This window comes from Trichechus manatus, unplaced genomic scaffold (assembly GCF_000243295.1).
Source record: "Trichechus manatus latirostris isolate Lorelei unplaced genomic scaffold, TriManLat1.0 scaffold00097, whole genome shotgun sequence".
Classification (NCBI taxonomy): Eukaryota; Metazoa; Chordata; class Mammalia; order Sirenia; family Trichechidae; genus Trichechus; species Trichechus manatus.
In genome coordinates this window covers 9,898,122-9,924,731 of record NW_004444033.1, presented here as the reverse complement: position 1 = coordinate 9,924,731, position 26,610 = coordinate 9,898,122, and the positions used below count along the sequence as shown (strand labels likewise).

At 37.8% G+C, this 26,610-nt stretch overlaps 1 protein-coding gene across 5 annotated transcripts in view; it reads left to right on the top strand.

Annotated features, from left to right (window-relative positions):
- CNOT4 (CCR4-NOT transcription complex subunit 4) overlaps positions 1-26,610 on the top strand; it is a 132,860-nt gene that overhangs the window by 92,675 nt on the left and 13,575 nt on the right. For 3 of the 5 annotated variants that reach the window (XM_012557369.2, XM_004382694.2, XM_023737143.1), the window contains exons 8-10: positions 6,321-6,378; positions 8,416-8,665; positions 9,821-10,318. In XM_012557369.2, coding sequence (XP_012412823.1) covers positions 6,321-6,378; positions 8,416-8,665; positions 9,821-10,318 — 806 coding nt within the window. Of the gene's footprint in view, positions 1-6,320; positions 6,379-8,415; positions 8,666-9,820; positions 10,319-15,283; positions 20,403-26,610 lie in introns of those variants that run through there. The other 2 variants (XM_012557370.2, XM_004382695.2) reach the window with 1 other exon arrangement.

The window sequence follows — 26,610 nt, the reverse complement described above, 5'->3', positions numbered from 1 at the left end:
ACAGTTGAAAATACCATGGCTTGGGTCAGGCGCGTCTTAGTCCTTAAAGTGACATCTTTGCTTTTTATTACTTTAAAGAGATCTTTTGCAGCAGTACATCACAATGGGCGTTGATTGTGAATCCAAGTAGAATGAAGTCCTTGACAAAACTCAGTCTTTCCTCCGTTTATTATGATATTGCTTATTGGTTCAGTTGTGAGGATTTTTGTTTTCTTTATGTTGCATTGTAATCCATACTGAAGATTGTAGTCTTTGATCTTCATCAGTAAGTGCTTCAACTCCTCTTCACTTTCAGCAAGGAAGGTTGTGTCATCTGCATATCACAGGTTGTTAATGAGTCTTCCTCCAATCCTAATGCTGTGTTCTTCCTCATATAGTACAACTTCTCAGCGTATTTGCTCAGCATACAGATTGAATAAGTATGGTGAAAGAATACAATCCTGACACACACCTTTCCTGATTTTAAACCATGTAGTATCCCGTTGTTCTACAATAGGTTTATGATGGTGAATGTCTATCTTTCAACTTTAATGTCAAGAATAATTAATTATTTGTGCCTACTAGTAGTTATCAAAGCATTTGTTTTCACTCATGTTAAGTGTATCCTGGAGTTACGAGACAACTGCAATTAGAATCATATTTGCCCTATTACAGTCAGTCCAGGCTTATTGAGGCTTTTTTTTTTTTCCCTGTTAATAGCCAATTGTGTAACTTTCCTTCCTTAAACTGTGGCCTTATTTCAGTAGCAAAGTAATACTTTAAATGTTAATGTATATCTGAAGCCTGTGTCAAATAAAATTTATTCTATAAAGGCAAGTTTTGCCTACTTATAATTTAAATATGTCCTTCTCCATAGAAAATGTTTAAATGTATTTCAGAGCATGGAAAATTAAAGGAAATTCTTCTAAATATGAGACTAATTTAAGAACAAAGTGAATATGTATTTGCATATGTTGTAACATGACAGTGAAATTTGGAAATGTCCGTTATATTGATATCTATATATAATTTCACCTTATGTCCAAAATATTACTAAAAATGAATACAATCACTGTAGCAGTTTTTATCTTCTGAATTCAATAAACAAGGAAACCAGACCTTCTCAACATTTTCTTCTCTTCCATGCCTAGCCCTCCCAGATGATTTTTTCTTTGATCCTCCTTCTTTGTAATAAATTGTATCATGTTGCAAATTTTAAAAAGCATCCATGAGACTATTTTCAGGCAGTTGGTTGCCGTTGCCGCGAAGGAAGTAAAACCTGACTCTGTGTTTGATGTGGGTAGAAGAGCACAGACCTGTGGCTGAGCGTTTAGAGATCCAATGTGAGGCCCACAGGGTCCCTGACTGCCTATTTGCACATAGTGTTGAGTTTTGGTTTCTCAATCTGTAGAACAAATTATTTAAACTAGATTTTATGATTCCTTCTAGCTGTGAAATCTGATAATTTCAGAAACTTTGTGGAGGCTTGATGTAGTAGTTACCTTTTCCCTGTGCTCCTCTCCCGTCCTCCACGGCAGCGATCAGATACCTGGGGTCACAGCTCAGACCAACTGAGTCAGAATCTCTAGGGTTGCAGTCTGGATGTATCCTTTATAGTTTAACTACATAAATAAGTAAAGAGAAGTAAAAACCAGTCTGTACATAATTTGGAAAGCTCCATAGCACTAGATTTGTCTGGGTTAATTTAAAAGTATTTATTCCTAAGAAATGTGCCATCTCATCATGAGTTTCAGAACTATGTACGATGAGAACTTTTAGAAAAATTTAATGAGAATATTTATATGAGAACATTACATGCTTAAGAATTTTTATCTGCAGGAGTTTACACACAACACAACATTGTCTCCTGGAAGTAATTTCATACTTTGTGATCAGTTATTCTTGATTGCGGTATGAGACCTAACTACCTGTCAGTACAGTGCTTTTCAGTCAGCTGTGTGGTACTTGAAGGAGCCCTGGTGGCACAGTGGTTAAAGCGCTTGGCTCCTAAGTGAAAGGTTGACGGTTCGAATCCACCAGCTGCTCTGCAGGAGAATTATGTGGCAGTCTGCCTCTGTAAAGATTATAGCCTTGGAAACCCTATGGGGCAATTCTCCTCTGTCCTATAGCGTGACTGTGAGTTAGAATCTACTTGACAGCAGCGGGTTTGGGTTTGGGTTTGGGTTTGGTGTGGTGCTTACGGACTCAGATGTCTTGGTTTCTCTTTCTCTCAGCGTTGTGACTGTTGTTAGTGTTTGAGGGAATGGTAGGTAGAGGTGGTTTTCCAGCTCTTAGCTTTTTCAAAGAATCTTGTCAGCCTCTGTTTTTGCCTCTCGTATTCTTTGGTTTAGTTCTGTTAACTGTATTATCTGCTTTTCTTTGCTTTTGCCTAAGAGAAGCAAATTAGTATGCTTCAACTTTTCTGTACTCTTCTTATTTTTCTCTTCCTGGCCAACTTCTGCCCCACTGCTTCGTGCTGTGCAAATGTTGTTAAACAGAAATCTTTCCTGTTGAACGTTGATTGAACAACAAAACTTATGCTTCAAAATGCAAGCTATATTTTTAGCTTGGCAAAAGAGGTTGATTTTACAAAGTCAGTAAAATTTTTTGTTTGTTTTTTTAAATAAAAAAGCCCAGTGTACTTTATCTTGGTGCATTCAAACTGCCTACATCTCTGCTCCTGTTGGGACCTGGCAGTTCTTGACCAGACCTAGTCCATGTCATGGGGAGGTCTCTTTCTTCATTAGTAAATGTGATATTTATTGAAGTTTGTTTTCCTTTTTCAAATAGTTACCTTCTTGGCATGGTAATGGGTGGGCGAATGTTGAAAGTACAACAACAAATGTGTTAATATGGCCACAGCTGAAGCGGACATGGAGCTGGACGTGAAGGAAGCTCAACACTGATGTCAGGGGAGCTGTGAGAACTCTGGGCTCTTAGCAGCAGCCGTCTCTGAGTACCTCTTTCTGTGCAGGCTTAGCGATCCACGGAGTTCACATTTAGTGAGATGTGTACTTTTTCTTTCTGTTGGAGTTATACAAGTATTTATGGGGACTCTCCCAGGTTTCTTTTTTCTTGTTTGCACTAATAGTTGCACTTACAGTGGCAATTTTAAATATAATTGACTTTTTAAGTCCACATAGAAAATAAAATAATTTCTGGCTATGTATTTATAAAGCTTTTTATTTATTATTGCTTGTATTTCTTGATTATTGTTAAAATAAATTGAAGAATATACTAAAAACTGAGTGCAACTGACATAAATTTACTGTTATCATTCCAAATCCCAATTTGTCTGCAGCTGCCTTTGGATTGATGACACTGATCTAGAAGTTTTTAAGCATCTTTAAATCTTTCCCAGGTAGAGTGTAAGATATTCTGATCAGTGCTTATGAAACAGCAGCTGGGGTGGTAGACAACATGATACGAGTTCTTCTAATTAGTTTTAATCCAGGAACATCCTTATATTTATTCTTCATGCAATAATATCTTCATATATTGCCCTTTACATTAGGAAGACTGACCGCATCTATGTTGAAAATTACTTAGCGCGCTTTAATGGTGGGTGCTGGGAAGATGAACTGAGATCAAGACACTGAAATTCCTCCTTTGTAATATTTTTCCTACATCTTTTTATTTCTATTACTACTGCTTCCTTTCAACTTTAAGCCCTTATTCCTGTATTATAATAATGTATCGTTTTGTTGTTGTTGTCAGGTGCCTTCTAGTTGGTTCCGACTCATAGCGACCTCGTGTACAACAGAACGAAACACTGCCCTGTCCTGCGCCATCCTCACAATCCTTGCTGTGTTTGAGCCTGTTGTTGCAGCCACTGTGTCAGTCCATCTCATCGAGGGTCTTCCTCTTTTTCACTGACCCTCTACTTTACCAAGCTTGATGTCCTTCTCCAGGGACTCGTCCCTCCTGATAACACGTCTAAGTACATGAGACTAAGTCTTGCCGCCCTCGCTTCTAAGGAGCATTCTGGCTGTACTTCTTCCAAGACAGACTTGTTTGTTTTTCTGTCAGTCCATAATATATTCAGTATTCTTCGCCAGTACCATAATTCAAAGGCATCCATTTTTCTTCAGTCTTCCCTGTTCATTGTGCGGCTTTCGCATGCATATGAGGTGATTGAAAATATCATTGCTTGAGTCAGGCACACCTTAGTCCTCAAAGTGACATGCTTTTCAACACTTTAAAGAGGTCTTTTGCGGCAGATTTGCCTGTCGCAGTATGACTGCTGCTTCCATGGGCATTGGTTGTGGATCCAAGTAGAATGAAATCCTTGACACCTTCAATCTTTTTCTTCGTTTATCATGATGTTGCTTATTGGTTCAGTTGTGAAAATTTTTTGTTTTCTTCATGTTGAGGTGTAATCCATACTGAAGGCTATAGTCTGACCTTCATCAGTAAGTCCATCAAGTCCTCTTCACTTTCAGCAAGCAAGGTTATGTCACCTGCATATCACAGGGTGTTGATGAGTCTTCCTCCAGTCCTGATGGCGCATTCTTCATATAGTCCAGTTTCTCAGATTATTTGCTCAACATACAGAGTGAATAAGTATGGTGAAAGGATACACCCTGATGTGTACCTTTCCTGATTTTAAACCACTCAGTATCCCCTTGTTCTGTTTGAACGACTGCCTCTTGGTCTATGTATAGGTTCTGCATGAGCACAAGTGAGTGTTCTGCCATTCTTCTCAATGTTATCCATAATCTGTTATGATCCAAAAAGGTGAATGCCTTTGCATAGTCAGTAAAACACAGATAAACATCTTTCTGGTATTCTCTGCTTTCAGCCAAGATCCATCTGACATCAGCAGTGATATTCCTTTTTCCATATCCTCTTCTGGATCCAGCTTAGTGCAAGTTTATCTCAGATTATCTCTACTATGTTCCAGTCTATTCTTCATGCCATCACCAAATTAATTGTTCTAAAACACTGCTTTGTTTCTGTCATTTCTGTGCTCAAAAGTTTTTCTTGGCCTCTGGAGTCTGGCCTCTATCTACCTTTCTGTTCTTACCTCTCAGTTTTAGTCTGACCACCCTATATGTTAGCCAAACTGACTAATTTTCTGTCTCTCAGCCCTGTCTGTAGCTTTTTGATTCTTGACACACATGCTGTTCCTACCATTAATGCTGTCCTTTCCCCCCTTTTTCCATCCTTCTCCAAGAATGTAAGTGTTTTTAAAGATCTGCTTAAATATGAACTCCCTTCTGGAACTTTCCCTACTAGAGGTAACTTCTCTTTCTTTATTAACTTGTTTATGTCTTGTGGATAATGAATAAAGGTGCTCCCTTCAAGTAAATTTCAGACCTATTTGCCACAATCAAGAGCACCTGATGGTGTCTCTGCACTGGACACACCTGGGATTCAGAGTGTGCACCAGCCCTGGTTAAAATGTTTTAGAGCAAATAAATGTGATCCCAGTAAGTTGTCAAAGTTTACGATGGCTTAGGGCGTATTTCCAGGGAATAATACAATTTTGAGAAATTTGGAATCTTAATTTTTTTCCTATAATATTTTATCAGAACTACACATTTGGATACTAATACTTTTCTCTTGGTCATGTGCTGAGTTAAGTAAAGTTATAGAAATGGTGTCACTAGGTCAGTGTTGTGATGCTGGTGGAGATTTTATTTTGTCTTAAGTCAGACTAGTTAAAATGGACTTGAAGTTAGCAGTTCTGTCTTCTGTCTTCTGTCTGTGGGAATAAAAATTAATATTTCTGTTTAAGGCTGTCAAGAGTTTGCACAGATGTTTGTGTCTGTTGGCTTCACACGTGTGTGTGTGTAAAAACACACATACGCCTTTTCTATCGTTACCATTAGACTATTGAAGTATGAAAAGGTACGCATCGCTCTTAAAAACCTGTAGAGAACATTTCAGTAACTTATGTCCTATCACTTAGAAAAACAGGACAGTACTTTTTAAAAAAAAACTAATGGGAGATGGGTTTATCACATGTATGAAACTAAATGAGGGATTTGACTTTTGACCTGTTCATCTGACCAAAAATCAAACCCATTGCCGTCGAGTCAGTTGCAACTCATGGCGAGCCTGTGGTAGCATCTAATTTAAGCAGTATGTTTTCTTTTTCATAAGCTAGTATCTCAACCACTGTTTTTAGAGAATTTAACTAGAATGTAAGTCCTCCAGGGCAGAGCCTTCTGCCTCTTTGTGTCCTTAACATCTAACCGATGTCTCACATCATAAGGCCTCAATAAATGGGTGTTAAAGATGTTTGGTTTTCTGGATTTTGGGGGGTTTGTTTTTATTGTGAAAGAATGACTTTACTTTGATTTTCTTTTTTTTTTTGGTTTGTTTTCTTTTTACAGCCCCATTGACAAATCGTCAGATTCTCTCAGTATAGGGAATGGTGATAATTCCCAGCAGGTAAGATTCTAGTACAGTACTGCTTCATTTATCATCTGTACCCTGAAAACAGAGTGTTCTGTGTGCGGGAATTTTCTAGATAGTGAAAAATACCTTAAATTCCAAAACAATTAAAGAACATGTTTGGTGGATGTCTTTTAAAAATTAGTCTTCTTTTCCTCCTCAAAATATATAGAGTATAAAGTAAGCCATTTTTGATGACTCAGTTATCATTATGACCATATATTAGTGTACTGTATGGTAATACATTGGAGTCCTTAGAGTCTGGTGATGTTACTGGCCCATTTGGCCTCAGTGGTCCCAGACTAGCATACCTTCTGAGTTGTTGCATTTCAGAGTTGTTTCCCCACCACGTGCTCCCCTCATCCCCTGCTCTCAACTTTAATTTCCTATTTCTGTCAGTGTACTTGCCCCTAACAGTTTTCTCTCTTGCTTCTCCCAATGACTGTCGGCTCTGGAATGATAAACCAGTTAAGCTGTTGACAGTTGCATCCACCATGTACTGAGTGAGGGCCTGACCTTTAGAGCATGCCTTGTGTCATCTCGTCTAGTTCCTCAGGGAACATTGTTCCTGCTTTTTTTTCCACTGCTTCAGTTTCTGCACATCTTCTTACATTGGTACCATAGATGTAGTTTTAATCTCTTCCGTAAAGAATGGCCAGTTCCCCACGGTGTTTGTAAACAACTTAGAGACCTTGAACTAGGTACTTTTCAAACTTTTTGCTCACAAATTCATTAAAGAATTTGAAAATCTGTATGTCCCCTTGCACATTTTGACAGTAAAATTATTTTAATAAGTTAAAAATGGTTGGGAAAGGTGTTATTTCCAGCATATCGTAAATATCAGCATTTTTGAATAAAAATGCCACAGTACTCTAAGATACTAAGTATAGAAAAAAAATTAAATATCACAGTGTTTCGATACCCCACTGTCCATTAAAGAATAGACACGCTCTTCTTTACCAGTCAGGAGTTCTACACCATTTCTTTTTCTCCTTGAACTCATCCTTTCATTTCTACTACCATTATAGACTTTTTTCTTAATGTGATATAGTTTATGTTTGAAAGGCATATACTTCTGTTAAAACAAAAACTGATCATCTAAATTGATATTTTTAATTGGGAAAAATTTTTTTTGCCGTCACAAGGCTTTAAACACCCAATTTTCTTTCTTCTAAATTTTTATAAGTAGTATTGAGTTGATCAAACCAACATATATATAGAGAGAGATTTTTATAAAGATTACATAATGGCTAAATATGAACGCTGACGTTATATTGGAAATGCATCTCTTAATGAGATGGGTAGGGCCATATTTAATTAGTTTTCGTGTATCCCTAAATGCACATTACCTACTGGTAGCATGAGATGATGCAGCAGCAATCCTGGTGAAGTTTTTCATTTTTTTAGATACATGTGCTGAGACACCTTATTCATAGAAATAAGTAGATGGAAGAAAAAGGAGTATTATTATATCATTATCACTCAAATCTTTGAAGTCTTTCTGAATTAAATACCTAAAGATTTATATAAAGATTTATCATAAAAATTACTTCTAATGGGCTGTCTGGGAAAAACTTGATTAGCTCTTTCTTCAGTTTGGTTGAACACAAGCTGTTGGAAATCATGTTGTTTGCAAGGAGATTCTATCATTAGAGTCACTCACTCTGTCACCAGCCTGAGTATTTCTAATAAATTGTTGTTTGGTCTCTAGAAAGTTTTTGTTCTTGGGCGTAATACCATAGTTAGGTCCCAGAGAGTGAGAAAGTCTTTTCTTTGTAAAATGAGAGAAGTAAGGTTATGAAAGGAGAGGAGACTGGCTTAATGCTTTTCAGGCAGATAAGTCTTAGAAAAGATACATCTGTAAGTTAATGATTTTACTGATTTTCTGAAAGTCCATGCTCTCATAAAAGTCTTCAAGTACCCTAGTTTGAAGACCACTCTTCCAATACATGTAGTCACACACCTTTTTAATTGTGACTTATTAAAATGTATAAGCTTGTACTGATTATTATGTTCTTTTCCTGTTTTATTCAGATATCTAACCGTGACACGCCTTCACCACCACCTGGTTTATGCAAATCCAATCCAGTCATCCCCATCAGTTCATCCAATCACAGTGCGCGGTCCCCCTTTGAAGGGGCAGTAACAGAGTCACAGTCGTTATTCTCAGACAACTTTCGCCACCCCAACCCTATCCCAAGTGGGCTTCCTCCTTTCCCCAGCTCCCCACAGACATCCAGTGACTGGCCAACAGCACCAGAACCTCAGAGCCTCTTCACCTCAGGTATACAGCAGTGCTGCCGAGTGCTCCTCGCTGTGCTCTTGACATGTCGATGACAGGCTAATGTGAAACCCACTGGTGGATATGTTTTTATCCTTTTTTCTCCCCACTCCCTGCTTCATAAAAATGTAAACATTTTAAACTGCACGGAATTAGGCAGTTAGATAAATCGCTGTATGACACAGAAATTACTGTTAACAGACAGATTTCTCCAGAAGTCAAGGGTTATATCCTCATTTTGGAGTCCCTGTGGCGCAGTCGTTCAAATACACCAGCTGCCCCTTGGAAACCCTATGGGGGCAGTTCTGCTCTGTCCTGTAGGGTCGCTGTAAGTTGGAATCAACTGGACAGCAGTGGGTTGTTTTTTTTTTAGGTTTTATCCTCATTTTACCCCCAGAATAAACAGCTTATTCCTCTGGGAAGACTGAGGACTTACATTTTTAATCAGATTTGTATTTGTTCAGTTAAATTTAAGACTTATTTCCCCAACTGATATAGAGCTAAGTTATTTAGTAGTAAAACTTGTGGTTTGGCATTTTTGAGCCATTTCCATTTTTATTCATTGTAAGTTTTCTTACTAATGTGAAGGATTGCATATTAAAGTAACATTGACAATAGCACCTCTGGAGCAGCCAATTTAAAAAACAAAAGACTATAAAGCTTAATATAAACAGACACTTTTCCCATTAAATTATGTTATTTTTTTCTTAATAGTATTGAAGCATATATTCGAAATTATTTATACATTAGCTTTGAAAAGTAGCATTTAAAAAATAAACTTTACTGATTGACATCTGCTAGATTTTATTATTTTATCTAAATGACTTATTCTGGGTTTTGATTATGAACAGTGGAGGGTGTAATTTTGCTTGATTAGCAAAATTCAGTGTATAGAATTCAGCTTTTGAAGTTAGTTGTATAAGAATGTGCTAGAAACAGCAACAAAATAAATTAAAAAAAAAAAGAATGTGCTAAAAGTATCTGAGACCTTTTTGTAATTACATAATCTTAGTGAATGTGCTGAGAAATATACTGGTTTTGCAGATATTTGCTTTAATCTTGTGATATGACACATTTAACTTTCAATAGTGTGGGTACCCATTAAGTCTGAAATTGAGCCATGTATTTTATACTAACCACAATTTTTCTTCCCCACAGAAACAATCCCAGTATCGTCCTCTACAGACTGGCAAGCAGCATTTGGCTTTGGTTCTTCTAAACAACCAGAGGATGACTTGGGGTTTGATCCCTTTGATGTCACTCGCAAAGCCTTAGCAGACCTGATTGAGAAAGAACTGTCGGTCCAAGACCAACCCTCGCTTTCGCCCACATCTCTCCAGAACACCTCCTCACACACTACAGCCGCCAAAAGTCCAGGCTCTGGGTTCCTGCATCCTGCTGCGCCTGCAAATGCCAACTCTCTCAACAGCACTTTTTCAGTCCTGCCACAGAGGTTCCCTCAATTTCAGCAGCACCGAGCGGTTTATAATTCGTTCAGTTTTCCAGGCCAGGCCGCCCGCTATCCTTGGATGGCCTTTCCACGCAATAGCATCATGCACTTGAACCACACAGCAAACCCCACCTCAAATAGTAATTTCTTGGACTTGAATCTCCCACCACAGCACAACACAGGTCTGGGAGGGATCCCTATAGCAGGTAGGTTCATTTAAAGCCTTTGAGAACTTGTAAATCACTTATGCCTTCAGGCTGTTGGGTGGTCAGGGAGGGGACTATTGAATAACAGAATTAGAGTACTTATTGTTAGTCTCTGAAATTTCTATGGGAAAAAAAAATTAAGGTCTTTATCATAATCTAAAATTTTTTAATTGGATGGATGCCTTGTAATATTGAGCTTTATAAGGATGGTGGAGTATTGTACCTAGTTATTGTTTGGAAGCATTTTACGTAATAGAACAGTTACCAACCTTTCATATGTCGTATAAAATGCAAAAAGAAAAAAGAAGAAAATGGGCTCTGAAACTATAGTGCTGTAAAGTTCAACACCATGGTAAAAATTCTGATTTTGTGTTCTAAACGTAACTGTTTCAAAAAAAAGAATATTAAGATGGTAATTAGTGAGAGCATGAGGGATAAAGCCACTCTAACTACTTTCGGCAGTTCCTTATTTTGACTGGTACACACATACACACATGCACACATGAACACGCATATCCCAAAACTGTGCTACTTATGAATAAAGTACGTAATATTTGAGAACTCTTATTATTAATGTTTCACAGACATATCGTATGTGCACAAATACGCTTTCTGTGAAAAAGAAATTGTTTAAGGAGCAATATTTTCCCTTTTGGTCTGCCATGTTTTTATTTATGGGGGAATATGTTAGGTTCCAATAAGTTTGATACCATAATACTTCTGGTTTTGTACTGCTGCCCTTGAAGGTTTCAGAACTTTGAGTTTTGAGATCCCATAGCGTTTTTATATCAGATGTCTTCTGTATCTAAGGAAATCCTTATTAATAGTAGTTTAGACTCAGATGCCTGGTGACAAGAAAGTTTGTTTCTCTCTTGATTCTCTCAAGTAGAGTAGAAGAGTCCCTCACTCTGTTGCATAGTTCATGTAATTTATCTTTATTCCTTGTCATGGCCTTTAGGGTATGGCACGGTGCAGTGTTACTGTAATAATGAGCTTTTACCAGGAAGGCATTGGTTCTTTCAACCTCTTGTTTTAAGCAAGGTTGATAGGTGGATTCACAGAGATCCATCAGAATTATTCGGCTTTATTCTCTTTGTGACCTACCACATTGCATTTGCAAGACAATTACCTGGGGTTAGAGAGTACAGTTTTGTGGCTGTTGGTACACTGAAGTTAACTTACCTAACAGTTGATAACACGGAAGTTAATTTATGTTGGCTTAACAGCACCTACCCTGGTGATTTGCACAGATGACGGGACTCAGTATCTGTTCATCTGATGTTGGTAGTTGGTAGGTAATCCAGAATGGCATTGTTCAGCCCTCTCCTTCTACATGAGATTCACTTGTGAAACACTCCGAAGTGTGCAGTTCCTGGTACTCCTCTTTTCTTCTTCCATTCAAGACAGCATATTAGAATGTAATTTTTTGTTTTGTTTTAATCATTTAGAAATGTGGAATTTTAATTGCTGGTAGTGTATCTCATAACAGGTTACAACATTTAAAAAGTTAAAGTTAAGTTCCCCTAAATATTCTAAACATTAAAATAAAGGACTGAACCAATTAAAAATGAGTAGTTTGGTTCCTGTTTGACCAACAGTGATCTAGGCCATGTGGGGAATACAAAGGAAATAGAAAATAGGGATACTCTTTTCAGGAACTTTACAGTGTAGTTGAAGAGATAAAATTGTATATGGAAGTGATGACTATGAGATACTGGAATCTGAGCGATAGCAGTGTGCCTCTAATTGTTGGGGAAGCTTTGTTAAAGATGTAGGAATTGATCTGGGCTGTGGTATTTTGCATTTGGGTTAGCAGGGGGAAAAGAAAGGCCTTTTATGTTGATGGAAACCTCCTGAATGTAGCCATAGAGGCAGAAATTAGTATGTCATTGCTCAGGAAGCGGTATACCTGCCTTCTCTAATGGGAGGCACTTGTATGGAGATAACAAAGGAGAGAAGGCGAACCCTGACAGCTGGCAGAACAGTGGGGACTTGATGTGATGGGGCAGGATGCCTTTGTAGAACTCCAGTTCTTAGCTGTCTTCATTTGGTACTTTTATTTGGCTTATTGCCTGACCATCTTTGATGAAGTATCAGTTCTTCCATTTTCAGAGTCATCAAATTGTCCCTTAGACGGAAGAGCAGTTCTAACCCAAGTATTTCAAGCCAGTAGTTACTCTGGAAATACCACAGTGGTGTTGAGAAATCACTGATTTGTGAATGTAGTTGTCGTCATGTTAGCTGTTTGAAATCTTCATCTAAAGTAGATACTTTCTGAAAAACTGGCACTAAATATGGCCCTATCTTTGTGGTTATTTATTTATTTATTTTCCTTTAAACACATAATACTCAACCATGAAGCATTAGAAACTTTTTTTCAAAAATTCCAAGAAGTCACCAGCTTTAGGTTCTGAATCGTTTTTTGTCGGGGAGGAGGTGGAGGGGAATTTATTTCAGATTTTTGGCTGTGCATACTTGGCTTGGTATTTAAATGGTGACTGTGGTTAAGCTCATCATTAGATTATTTTTAAGGCTTTAATGACTAGAGAAATTTTAGTTTTAACAAACCAAAATATTTGAAATCGTTATCAGAAGTTGCACCAGAATTCTCTCAAAGCTTATAAATATTTGGCAGATAACTCAAGAGACTGAATGTTTAGTTGAATAATTTTAGGTAAATGATTTAGAATTTTTGGTAACAATTAGAAATGACAGAGAGTGAAAATCTGGAAAACTCTTGTACATCTTAACTGTGTCTAATTTGAAGCAGTTAATAATATCTATCTAATACGTTTCAACCCCCCGGTTATAATTGAGTTGTACTTGAGTTGAACTGTTGAAAGGGTTCAACTTTGTAGCCTCTGGTAATTCTCATGGGACCTTCCACAGGGTAGCTGTTCATTCAGTGCCTGAGTGATCTAGAGTGCGGTCTCAGTGAGACCTGCTGCTTTAGAACACGCTCAGACACTGTTTTAGACTAGTGTTGCTCCACCCAGAGGCACCACCCTAGGAAAGGCACCTGGACTTATTCTTTAGAGATGCAAAGCTGAACAGGGTCCCTGACCTGTGGAAGTGCATATTCAGAGGTGGCAAACACCTACAGATGCAGATGCTGGGTTGTATCTGTTACGTATTAGTATTTACATTTTCATTTTTGGCTTGTTTCGGTTAATTATTAAGGGTTGCTGTATCTGAAACCTATCATGGGAAGGGCGGTTACCAGAGGTTTGACAGAAGTGTGACTTCCATTTCATTTTCCTAATTGAAAACATTTTTTTAAATGTTTAAAATTAGTTGTTTCCTTAATTAGGTAAAATCTTTGTAGCACCATTTTTTTGGGCAGCACATCCAGTTTGCTGAGTGTAGAAGGATTTTTGAAGTAACTATTCTTGGGGCAACACTTTGATTAACTGTAGCATGCCCATTCCGATCTTTATTATTGGAACCACGTACCTTTGTTATAAAAAGTGACTTCTCTTTTCCCAAAGGGAGACTTATCTGTCCAGCTCCTTCATTTTAGGAATGGCAGAACTGTGCCCTGGAGGTGAAATACCTTGTTAAGCGGCACGCATTCAGTTAGCATTGGCAGTGGAGTGAGAACCCGATCTCAAATCCAGTGACGGGATGACTTTCCCACTGACATCACTGATGCTCTCCTTCACCAGTAAAGATCACTGGCCTGCGCTGTGACTTGGCTTTCTTCCCGGAGAAATTGATGTTGCTCTCACACACTCGCAGTCCCCTTTACCACCAGTATCTATTCATGAGACAGTTGGCCCAGTTCAGGGATGTGGCAGATACAGAATGAAGTTCATTGGTGTGATGAAAATCAGTCTCTTGCTTAGTCCTCATTAGTCCTGTGTTCTCACCAAATACTCTAGTCCAAAGTGTGCTTCACGCAGCGGCCTTCTTGCTGTGTACTTGGGGCTTATAGGATCTTTGCCAACTTATTGAAAAACCAGGAAATAACCTGTTTTAAGGGTTGACTCTTTTTCATCACTTTGTCAGTTTTGCAGATTTATTTTTCAGGGAACTCTCTGTCAAGATTATTTGTATTCCATAATGCTAAAAATTCTGTGAAAAACAAAAAATAGTAAGTCGTAAGCATTGTGGTTTCAAGATATACTTAGAAAAATGTTTGATACTGTTTAGGATTGGATTTTTTTTCTGTGTTCTTGTTAATTCAGATTTTACTATGAGAGGACATTTTTCTTTAAAATTTCTTTGCGTCTGAATTAGCTATTTTAACAGTGACTTGATTGAGTTTTGGGTCATGTGTGAAACAAGTCACTTGTAGTCAAACAATTATCAATTATTAGGAGAACTGATCTCATTTTCTGTTTTGTTCTCTGACCTGGAAGTGGTCATCTCACTTTCAGTCAATTGGATCATTGTATTGTTAGCATCTTACTATTTTCCAGCACTTCAGAAGTCTAAATTCAGTTTTCTGATGCTATGTTTTAATAAGTTAATATTTAACATTTGTATCTAGTTTTCATTTTTCTAATGCACTATTTCTGTCTTTAAAGCATGGGTTTTGTAATTTTTTCCTTTAAAAAATTAGGTTTTCACATTCTGTAAATCAAGTTTCAATTTTTTCACAAAATGCTATTTACCATTAGAAAGATCTGTGTTTGTAAGGGTTCAATTGACTCGAAAAAGAATGGCTTCCTGGTCTGTTTTGTTTTGTTCCTTTTCTTGTTTTGTATGTTTATAACTCTGAATCTGTTTGTTCTTATCTCTGACATAGTATTAAAATTAAGGGTGTGTTTCGAGTATAACTACTTTCCAGGTACTTGATAAGTTTATATTTTTAAGATTCATGTCTTGTTTCACACCCGGATTCCAACCATTAAGCATGTATTTTATATATGTATCCGTATTCCAAGTATTGAAGTCATTTTTAAAAGGGACTGTTAACAAATCTAGTCACCCGTAACTAGACCATGACTGACTTTTCCACAGGGGAAGAAGAGGTGAAGGTTTCGACCATGCCACTGTCAACCTCTTCCCATTCATTACAACAAGGACAGCAGCCTCCAAGTCTCCACACTACTGTGGCCTGACAACAGGACTGAGAGGAGAGGATTAGACTCTGGGGTGCTTGCATGGGCAACCGGATTTTTGCATGATTCCTTTCTGATTTTGCATTTAATGTATATACCCAAAAGAGCCATTATAAACGTTCCTCCTGCCTACAACTAGTGTGTTACCTCATAGTTGCTAAAGTATTTCTGCATTAGGCCTTTACCGTAATTTATTAGCATAATAATTCTGGCATTGTTTCTCATGAGTGATATTATCTTTAACTCATACAAATAAACTTGTAGCACTAATTAAGATCCCAGATGAGATTAGCTAGAATTGTTCTTATTTTGGCTCTATTACTGAAAATATACAAAGGTAATGGTAGTTCCTTGTTTACTAATTTGTGAAAAAACAGTAATGTCCTAATCTGCTCCTGAAGAATTTGAAAATTAAGAAGATAATGTCTATTGGATTCTTTGGAAACTTGAGAAGAAAGAATACATATAAAACAAAACTGGTGGTGTGATTTAATGCTCAGAAGGACGTTGTCAGCAGTTGTTTCTAGTTGTATGGATTTATAGCCTGTATTGTGCGTCACGTGTGTAGAAACTGTTCTTGTTCTCTCTCATTTGCACATTTGCACTTTCTTTTTGAATGGTTGTTAATCATACATAGATGGTTAAAAAATACCTATGATAGTCTAAATGCAATATGATCTCTTTTATAATGCACTGCCTAGTATACCAGGAAATGCCTCAGAAACTGAATCTCAACTTAGAGTTGATTTATCAAAACCTTGAATATGGGCTGAACATTGTACGGGAGAAGCAACTGTAGTGGTATAACATTTTTATTGAACAAACAGTAGTTCTGTGGGTTATCTGTTTGGAAATTTCATTCTTTAATAATTAAACTGTGACAGTAAGACTGTGTTACAAGTACCTGACCAGAATCAGACTAAGGTGGTAGAGAAGAGACTGAGGATCCTCTAACATTAAGCCACTTAAGTTGTAATAGTTAACATTAGCTAGTCACAGAGAAGAGTGGAGTGCTTTGTTAGGACATAATGTAAAGTGATTTTTTAGATAATACAGAATTTCTTGAAATAGTTTTAAAACCGATAATAAAAGAAAAGAAACTGGACTCAGTTCTGAGCAGTGGACAAAAGCTAATTCAGAAAACCTGATTGTATTCCGCCTAAATTAAGCATCTGGGAGGAGAGGGGAAAGTCAGACTTCCTCTTGAGATTTTAAAAACAACTGTGATGAAAGATATACCTTAATTTGTTAAAAATAGTAAAGGGGCAGTGTGAATCACAAAAAGAAGCCTGAAGATTTAAAGTAATGATAATCATACAAACACTTTTGTTAAGCAGTGACACAGTGTCATGTCGGAGTAGAGTTTTCAAGGTTACCTCTCTCTCTAAAGTCTGATTACTTTCTAGTAGATATTATGAACAAATTAAATGGCTTTATCCTGAGGAATAGTGAGGCAGACTAAAAAATGTACTCTTGATGTCTTTAGATTGGGTTAGCTGAGGGTACAGAAAAAGCTAATACTCTAGCCATTTAAATTATTTTTTGTAAAATTCAGCATCAATGTCAGTCTCTAATTTGAATTAGAAGTGATTTTAGGATGACATTACAAGAAATTTGAAAATACAAATAAAACATTGTAGATTTATTAAATATCAGCCTTTTGTCATAGTTTAACTATGGCTTTCATTTTGTTGTAAGAGGCCAAGACTTCGCTCTCAGTGTCTTTTGTGGTGTGAGGGCTCCTGGACTTTGTTAAACTCCAGCTCCCTGTAAACAACCTGACTAGCTCATAGCTTTCTCCAGCTTTCATCACCTGGATCCTTTTACAAAGCGGTAATCAAGTGATTAGCTCCCCTTGACTCACTTCTTTGTGTTGAGAAATCTACCTGTTTACTTCTTTCCCGGAGTAGCTTTCTCTGCCCTTTCTCATCCACAGCCAGTGCAGAAAGACCAGCAGGTAGTTGGCCCGGCCCGGTCTGGCCTGAGCCCGGAATAAAATTCCTAACCTGTCTCCCTGCCTACATCTCTCCTTCCCCCTTCCAGCACCCTGTATATCAGGAAAATGCTTCTTGGGCATTTAGGCTTCAGTTTATCCGTTTATACACTGAATGGCTACAGATTATCCTTTAAATAGCTTTATAAATTCTAGACCTTGTAAGCCTAAGAATAATAAACCTTACCTTTTTGCTTAGTCGGTATTTCATATAGTATAGTTTTTAAAAAACAGAAGTTTAAAAATCATAGTTATAATGAATTTTACACTGAAGCACAGAAAAAAATTCACAACACAGTGAAGAAGGCATCACTTCACATAACAGGTGCTGTGACGAAACCAAATTATGGTAAAGGGTGAGAAATGATAAACAGCTTCAAGATAGTTTTTGATACATTTCTGCAGGAAGGATCTGTCCTCCACAAGGAAAACTATCTGCCTATATAACCTTAACCTTTTTAAACCAGGAATTTTTAACCTGGGGTCCAGAACTCTTTGAAATTACATGCAGATTGTGGGTTTGTGGGTATGTACGTATGTACATATTTTTCTGGGAGAGAAGACCTGTAGTGATTGTAAAGTTCAGGGACCCCTCCTCTTAAAAGAAGAAAAAGAAAAAACAAGGAAGGAAGAAAGAAAGAAAGTTGAAGAATTGCTGCCTGGAAGTGTTTTTAGTGTCACTGTAGGAAATGGAGCCCTGGACTGAATGATTTAGTTAGATGATGACTGTCAAGTGCCTCTTGGCTCTTTTTTTCCTAACAATTCCATTAGAAAGTGTTTTCTGATTAATAATGCTTTTCTCTTCATTCTGCTGTTGCAGTTGTTTTTCCAGGTGGTGCTGTTGCATATTCTCCCCTTATTTCAACAAAGCTTTAATTAAATGTCCGAGCTAGGTCTTGATGGATACAAGGCTGAATAAAATGCAGACTCTCTCATCAGGGATGACAGTCTACTAATAGTTTCATTTCACATAATTTCTATAAGGTCAGTTCTTAATATATTTTAACCACAAGGCAGCCGTAGCAGTCCAGGCTTATTTCACTGTTTATCCCTCCGTAGTCTAACAGTGGCACCAAGACATCTTGAATACCTGTACTTCAGATTTTAAGATATACGATAATTGGGAGTGAAAGAATCTTGATAGGGAAGACACACATTCATTATTCTAATTTAAGTATTTCTCAGTCATGTGTGTATGATCATGTCTCTTGCTCTTCATTTAGTGTCCTAGGAGTTAAGTAGCGCTTTCCACATTTGTGTTCTTTTAAATGAAACCAACTTGAACGCATTTTGTCTGTGCACATTTCTGTTGACACGGCTCCTATTTGTACAGTATTCCAAGCACCTTCAAGACTTCCAGAGCGCTCGTCTGCTGTGACTCGGGTCCATAGGGATGTATCCCACAGAGAGATTGCCTCAAAGCCCAGAGAGAAAGGGATGGACTGCAGGTGCATTGAAATCTTACCAAATGAAGACCTCCATGTTATTTACACATTATCCAAACTGGGACACATTGTATCCTATGCTGAGTTGTGAGGTTTTGGAGTTTTTTGTTTGTCTGATTGTGAATTTTTCCCAAATCTACTCAATTGGCTTTTAAGAGATGGTAATCATACAATTTAAGATACAGTAATTTTTTAATTATCTTGCACAAAGATAATAACCCAAAACAGTAAGATACTATGTCTTTATTCTACAAAATATGACCAAAGTCAAACTGTCTGGGGTCAAACTAATCCATTTGCCCTTAATGCTGTCTATCTCTCCTCTCAGTCTTTTTGTCTGAGTGAGTAGCAGTTGTGTACCTCCTTGTGATGGATAAACACAGTCAAGTGTAGGTATTCCCATGTGAAATGTTTAGTGAACAAATCAGACACTATGCTAAGAAAAAAAAGTAAAAATAGGAGTTAGAGAAGGAAGGTACTGTGAACTGGTATGGGGAAAGGCTTCGGAAAAAGTGTGGGACTTTCTGACTTTGAAGGATGGCTTCAATTTAGATGATGGAAGGGGAGAGTCATTATAATAAAGGGAACAGATTGAAGAAAGGACAAAAAAAAAAACAAAAACCCAACCCTCTGCCGTTGAGTTGATTCCAACTCATAGCGACCCTGTAGGACAGAGTAGATCTGCCCCGTAGGGTTTCCAAGGCTGTAATCCTTACAGAAGCAGACCTCCACATCCTTCTGTGGAGCGCTGGTGGTTTCGAACTGCTGACCTTTCAGTTAGCAGCCGAGTGCTTTAACCACTGAGCCTCAGGGCTCCTTGAGCAAAATTAGCATGATCTGTAGGAATTAGGAGAGAAGGGTAGTAAGGAGTTGGGCTCATCTGAGGAATGCGGGTCGTACAGGTAAGCTGGGTAAGTGTCCTCAGTGAAGCCTAGAAACTAGGAAGAAGAGTTTCGTTTTGATGTGGATGTGGTCAGTGTTAGAGAACAATAGGTTCTTTGGCAAAGATAACAGTGTGATTGTAGCATTTTAAGATTAATTTGATAATATGTTTGGTGGAAATTGAGAGCAGTTGGAAAGCTGCTCCAGTATGCCCATTGCTGGTCAGTCAAATAACGTTGACCTGGAGTAGAACAGCAATAGTAGAAATGGAGAAGAAATATGAATTAAAAGTCAGAAAGCAATCTCTGGTGACTTCCTTAAAAAGGTATAGATGGAAGCCAGATTTCCAGGATTAATGAGGATATGGATGTAGCAGTCATTGGCTACTTATTTAAGACATTTGGCAGCAAAGGGGAAGAGAAAAACCAGATGATTGACTGATTGATAAAGCGATAGATAGATACATACATACATCTTGGAAGGCATTGCTTTAAGATAAGAGAGAAACCTAAATATTTAAAGGCAGGATATAAAGAGCCAATTGAGAAGACGAGATTGACAGTGCTGAAGAGAAGCTTAGGTTAATCCTACAGAATAGCAGATTTCTTTCAGGTGGTAGAAGATAAACTCCTGAGACGAGTTTAGAGTTTGATTTAGAGACGTAGGATGTATCGTGCCTCTGTGATTTGTAAAAACGATGAGATGATCTGGGAAGGCATGAGATTAAAAAAAATGAGATGCAGGGACTCATTTAATGTCAGTGTATTATATACATTATTGTTTGAAAATGGAGATAAAAGAGTAGAATTGGGAGTCCGTAAAGAAAGGCGATTAAAAAAAAAACTTTTGTGAGAATAAGCCTAGAAGTGCATTAGAAAGAAATTAAAGAATTGCTGAGTAAAGATATGAATCAAACTAAAGAGTTTCAGAGTTCAAATATGTGTGGTTTTGTATGTTCCTCTGGTTCAGCACAATGGATCAGAAGTAGAAAAAGCAAATATTGAGAGTTTGGTTTGAACTGAAGAACCAAGGACATAAAGACATTCTAAAAGGCAAGCTTGTGATCAAGAAAAGGGACGCGTCACTGAGGCAGAAAAGACCCAGTGGTGTGAGTGAAGGGAGACCAGTGGTCTTAGACTTTAATGAGGACTAAGAACAGGTAAAATGTTGTTAAGAAGTGACAGGAGATGGTGGTCAGTGTGAGGACCACTCACTGCTCATTGGTGAGTGAGAATTGAAGGAAGGATGGTGGATAGATGTCTACCATGAGGACCAGAGATTGGAAAGAAGGCTAACTGTCTTAATCCCTAATGTCTCTTCTCAGCCTCTGCCCCCTAGTCCTTTCTTGAGAGTAGGAAGTCAGACTATATGAGAGAACTGTAGAAAATATTGTATTGCCTTGCCTGGGGACTCCTGGGTCAGGTTTCCTGTAAGTGCAAAAGAAAATGATCCAAAGGAAAACTCCCACCAGTGGAATGAACACCCCTTCCACAGAGCACAAGGGAGGACGTGGAAGCAGAGTGGGGAAGGCCAGCTGCAATGGGACAGGTGCGCATAAGCCCAGGAGGTGGGAGGGATTGGTAGCAGTGGTACTTAGGATGGGGAAGATTTGCACAGAGGGACTCTGTTTCACCCAGTCAGCTGAGGGGCAAGTGGTAAACCTTAAAATATTCCCTATTTCTGTGTGGAGTACTGCTTCAACATAAGCGTCTGGGTAAAGCACCTTTTATACCCCCACCTCCAAAAAAAGGCTCTGATTTGTGTGGTTGATTCACTAAGATTTTATTGCCGGTAATTGCAGACTACATTAATAGTTCCCAGTCTTTTATACGGTTGATACCGTGTTTGGTGCCTGGACTCCTACAGAAGGAACAAAGTGCTCCATGAGGAATTTTCATTTTCATTTTTCTCTATTTTGAGAATTTCATAATGTTTCAGGAGGTTAATGCAGATATTATGAGTTGTCACAGTCAGTCTTGGGAACCACTGTTACCATGTACTCAAATGTTAAAAAGTGCTGTGACAGGAAGTAGTTAACCATTGCAGTGGAGACACTCAGGATACTTGCTTTCCAGAACAGGTAAAAATGGAAGCAACCATCTGATAGTTTTGTAAGGGTAATAATAGTCCTTCTGTCTTCATAACAGTTAGGATTATGTAAGAAAGAATTTGCTCAGCAAAAGTAATCTATAAGCCTAGCTGTCTATACAGGTGTGAAGTTGAATATGTGTGTGTGCACATGTGTGGGTTTGTATACAATAATCTTTAGTTAAATCCTCCGCTTAGTGAATTCAACAGGAAAAAGTCTCAAGCCATCTTTCTGATTCCTGCTTCTTTCGGATTAATTCCTATGTTAATTAATACCGTATTTATATACAGTCTTTCTCTAAAATCTTTTATTATTATTTTTAAGGAAACAAAGACGCTACAAGACTGGTGCGTACCTTGCCCCTGCTTATGTGTTTTTGTGAATGAATATTTTCATAACTTTTTTCTCACCAAATGCCACTCCCACTACTAAGCATACCCATCCCATGTCACACTCTTTGGAAAAGCCTAAGGAAAGGATAATAAGAAAAAAAGATTTGTTTTAGAGTCATAAAAGTCCAGACCTGTGATAGACATAGTCTTTAACAGTCTGCCTTTTAAAGACAATATAATAGTAATAATGATAATACTAAACAGGACTCAGAAGGATTATGATTTATCCACAGTCAGTTCTAACAGCAATGTAAAGTTCCTTTAGCCCTCACATCTGACTTTGCTTTCACGTATGTAACCTAGTGGAGAAGAAACTTCTCAAGATTCAGGATATGTCTCTTCCCTTAACTTTGTTGTGTCTTACAGTTTGATTATTATAGTAATTCTCTCAAATCAAGGATTTTTAACTGAGTATCAGTGCAAATAATGAGTCGAAGGCTTTCAAAGTGCCCGTCTACTGGCAGCTCTTCCCACAGGTCCTGGAAGTTGTCACATCAGCCTTGTGTTAAATGTGGCCCAGGGATCTTGAATACCTTGCGGGGGGAGGGTATAACCTTGTAGGTACTCTTAACGCAGACTTAATTACATAATTACCCGTGTCCGAACAAAATAAGGAGTAAAACAGAGGTGGAATTCAATTTACGGAAGTACCCAGGATTTTCTGCAGTGCTAAAGAACATTTAAGTACCAACATGCATGACCACTAGACCTCTGACGTCCCTGTTACCGAATGAAAAAAAATGGCACCCACCGAAAGGTTTGACCTGAGATTCATCTTTGAAGAGCTGCCCCATAAAACGATAGCATATCTGCTGATTTTTTTCAGTCAAGGAGATTGTTGCTTTCAGCATAATGAAACAGAGGGAAAGTTCCGCAGGATTAAAAGACCGTATCATCACCATCTCCAAGAAGAAATGCAAGAAAGCTGACTGCGATCAACCTTTGTAGCCTAGCACTGTTTTCTCGAGTGGTGAGATCTTGTCCCAGGGACTGTGCTAGTGTTTCCGCCCTGCTGTTAGTCTTGCATACTGAAATAGTGTGTCTCCAGAGCAGAACGCAGTAATCTCGAATCTAACTGTGGTGTATTTAAACGCTGTCATCTTATATGTTAGCGTTTGCAAGAAATCTGACATCTGTGAGGTGGTTTACGTTTTCCTTTATCACATCTATAATTTGAGTACCCAACTAAAGGCAGAAGAGGCCCTGGTTTATTATTAGTTCATCAGCCAAGTAGGAAGGTTTCTCATTGCCTTACAGCTGAGTCTTGGATTGCGTACCATAGCTCTACTTGTGTTTTCTCTATTAAAAAATAGAAGTTTTTATTAATGTTTATGGATTGCGGATATATCCACCCCTCCCCCTCCCATTTAGAGTAAGATTTGCTACTAGGTATGTATGTATCTTTTTACTTCTGAATTGTTAGCGTTACCTCTTAACCTAGCTGTGGTCTTGCCCTGGTCCCAGGCAGGGGTAACATACTTTTGAGTTTTAGTCTACTCAGTGCTGCTAAGTGTAAACTACCGGGACCTCACCTATGCTTTAAGTGGTAGATAATTTTTCAACTGGAATGAGGCATATTACTAAAGTAATATGTCATCTCCAAATAACAAGCTTTCAGGTTGTAATTCTTGACCACCGTGAGTCTTCTCGTTCTGATAGCTGTGCTCTTGTCTGCCCAGTCTTTGGACAAAGACACTGTTTCTCAGCAGAACTTAACCATAGTTAGAGGGGATGTCACAACTGCTTTCAGTGTGATTCTCCTGCCAGCTCCCTGACAGGCCTCACTTGGCCTTTTTCAAAGGAGAACACTCTCTCCCCGTTGGCCTCTGAGTGGTTTCCTCAGAGTCTCTCAACTCAATTATCAGGGTCACCGTGCCCTTTGTCTCCCCAGTAACCATTCTACTAGCCTTTCAGCTTATTTCTAGACTGGCTTTGGATTTTTAGTGATCATATTCTTTTTTTAAAAAAAAATCTCTCTTTTAAATCAGAACGACACATTTACACAAAGCACAGTCTGGATTTTGGAGTAGATTGAGGAGCAGCCCTTGCACTGTGAAGTGTGGAGTTGATAAAAGGTTTTTGACGTTATTAGGCTTTGACATTTTTTACTTCCCCCGACTTCTAAGGTGATTCTTGCTCTTTTAAAAATCACTTAATACTTCTAAACAATATGGCTGCAGTTCAAAGTTTTATACATAAATGTGATTTTAATAGAATTGATTTTTTTTTTACTGAAACATTAGTTTTATTTCAGTATAAAGCTCCAAGATATCATGAAAGAAGAACTGCAGTTTCTAATTTATATTTGAGAATATGTTCATGTACCTGTCCTCCTTCCCTCTCTCCCTCCCTCCCTTCTTTCCTTCCTTCTTTCATCAGAGTCTTTTGCCTTGTTAAATGCTGTCCTCCACAGAGTAAGTGTAGGTCTGGAAGGGGCTAATGCTTTCTGAATCGAGACATCACTTAAAAATTGGAATAAAAAATTTTAATTTTCTCTAGTATGTGAATAAATAATGAGGAAGAGAAAAACAAAATAATCACACATTTTCATAGCTAAAATAGTTAAATTTTAAAATACACATGCTTGTTTCAAAAAGCAGACATTTATTTAGAAAATAATCTTTAACCTTAACAAGTATCTCTTGGTTTGAGTTACTAGATCAATGAAAAAGAACTCTCTGAGATGTGTGCTTGATCTCTTGGAGGTGTTCCTTACTGTGACTGTACCTGTATCTGTATCACTTAGTATAAAATATTTTCTGAAATAGCTTATTTCTCTGAAATAAAAGAAAGTTAATCATGGTTTTAATGCTTAAAAAGATATTTTATGAGAATGAAGCTCATAACTGAGTTATGAAGAATTTGTCAAGTAAAATCTTTTTTTCAGAAAAATGGGTAATTTTAGTTGTCTTCTTTGGGATTTATGTAGCTTTGATTTAAATCCTTAAGTAATCCTATGCTGATAGGAGCCATCTTGCCCCAAAAAAGAAGAGACTGGCTCACCTTCACTTTTGAAATGAAAGTGGACTGTGTAATCAGATATAGTAAAGAGCTCAGATTTGGTGTCTGAATAACTCAGAAAATTTGGAAAGCTTTTAATTTGGAAAATTATGAACACCGAGAGTCTTAGGAATTTCAGTAGACACATAACTCTAAGGGAATTTGCTGCTTAAGTAACAAAATACTTTGGTTTAAATGCAAGTGTGAAGAGAAACCTCTTCCCCCATAAAAATAGTTTACTGGCACTCAACAGTCAAAAGCTATCGTTGACTTTATTTGGAATGGCCAACTTCCAGTGAGCCATTAAAAAAAATACAAAAACAAGCCAAACAGCATGGCTTTTAGGAGAATGTAATAGCATCAAGCCCCAGAGAAGATGGTACAGAGTAGACGTACAATAAATGTTTGTTGAATGAAAATTGATGGCTGAGAGAGTGATGTTGGTGTCTAATTGCTTCTGGAGGCCCACAAAGCCTGGATCGGTTTTGTGTTAACATCTGGACTTTTGCAAACGTTTAGTCAGATTCATTTGCACATGAGTTATAACTTACCTCTTGAGTCTGTTGTGGCATTCATTGTTGAGGTCCTCCTCCCCCTCTCCAGTCATTCCATTTCTTCTGTTGTCTTTACCTCTGAGCTCTGGAAACTCAGCTCTTGACTTTTCCTTATTTTCCCAAGTCCCTCCCTCTTTTTTTTCCCCACCTAGTAACACTTTTTCTTACCATCCCATTCCTTGTTTGTAATACTCACAAATCTATTTATAAAAATCTCAGTAAATCTCCCCAACCTCCTCACCCCCCCCCACCACACACACAATGCAGAAAGCTTCTATAGAATACCTGCTTTTTCAAAACTTCTTACATGTGCTGCTGAGCTATTTTGGGTTACTCTCCTAAATAGAGAGTTCTTTTGGGCAACTTGTAATTGTTTAAAAAAAAAAAATTTTTTTTCTTTTGGTTAAACCAAAATCTTATCTTTTCCCGATTTGTACTTCTTGAGTGCAGTTTGTCAAATATGTAAAAGCAGTTATTACCATTTGTATAGTAACTTCTAGATGTAGCTCAAACATCCTCAGTTCTTTCAGCCACTCTACACTTAACACAATTTCCACTTCTCTTTATAGTTTAGAAGGAGCTCTGGTGGGACAGTGGTTAAGTGCTCAGCTGCTGACCAGAAGGTCAACGGTTTGAACCCACCAGCTGCTCTGTGGGAGATGTCAGCCTTCGAAACCCTATAGGGCAGTTCTACTCTGTCTTATAGGGTCACTGTGAGTCAGACTCCACTTGATGACACACACAACGACTATAGTTCTTTACACATAATTTGATTTGACAGCATCTTTCTTAAAATATGAAGCTCACACTTGAATATAGTAATTCAGATATGATCAGGTAAATGTAGACAATAGTAGATCTATTTTTCATT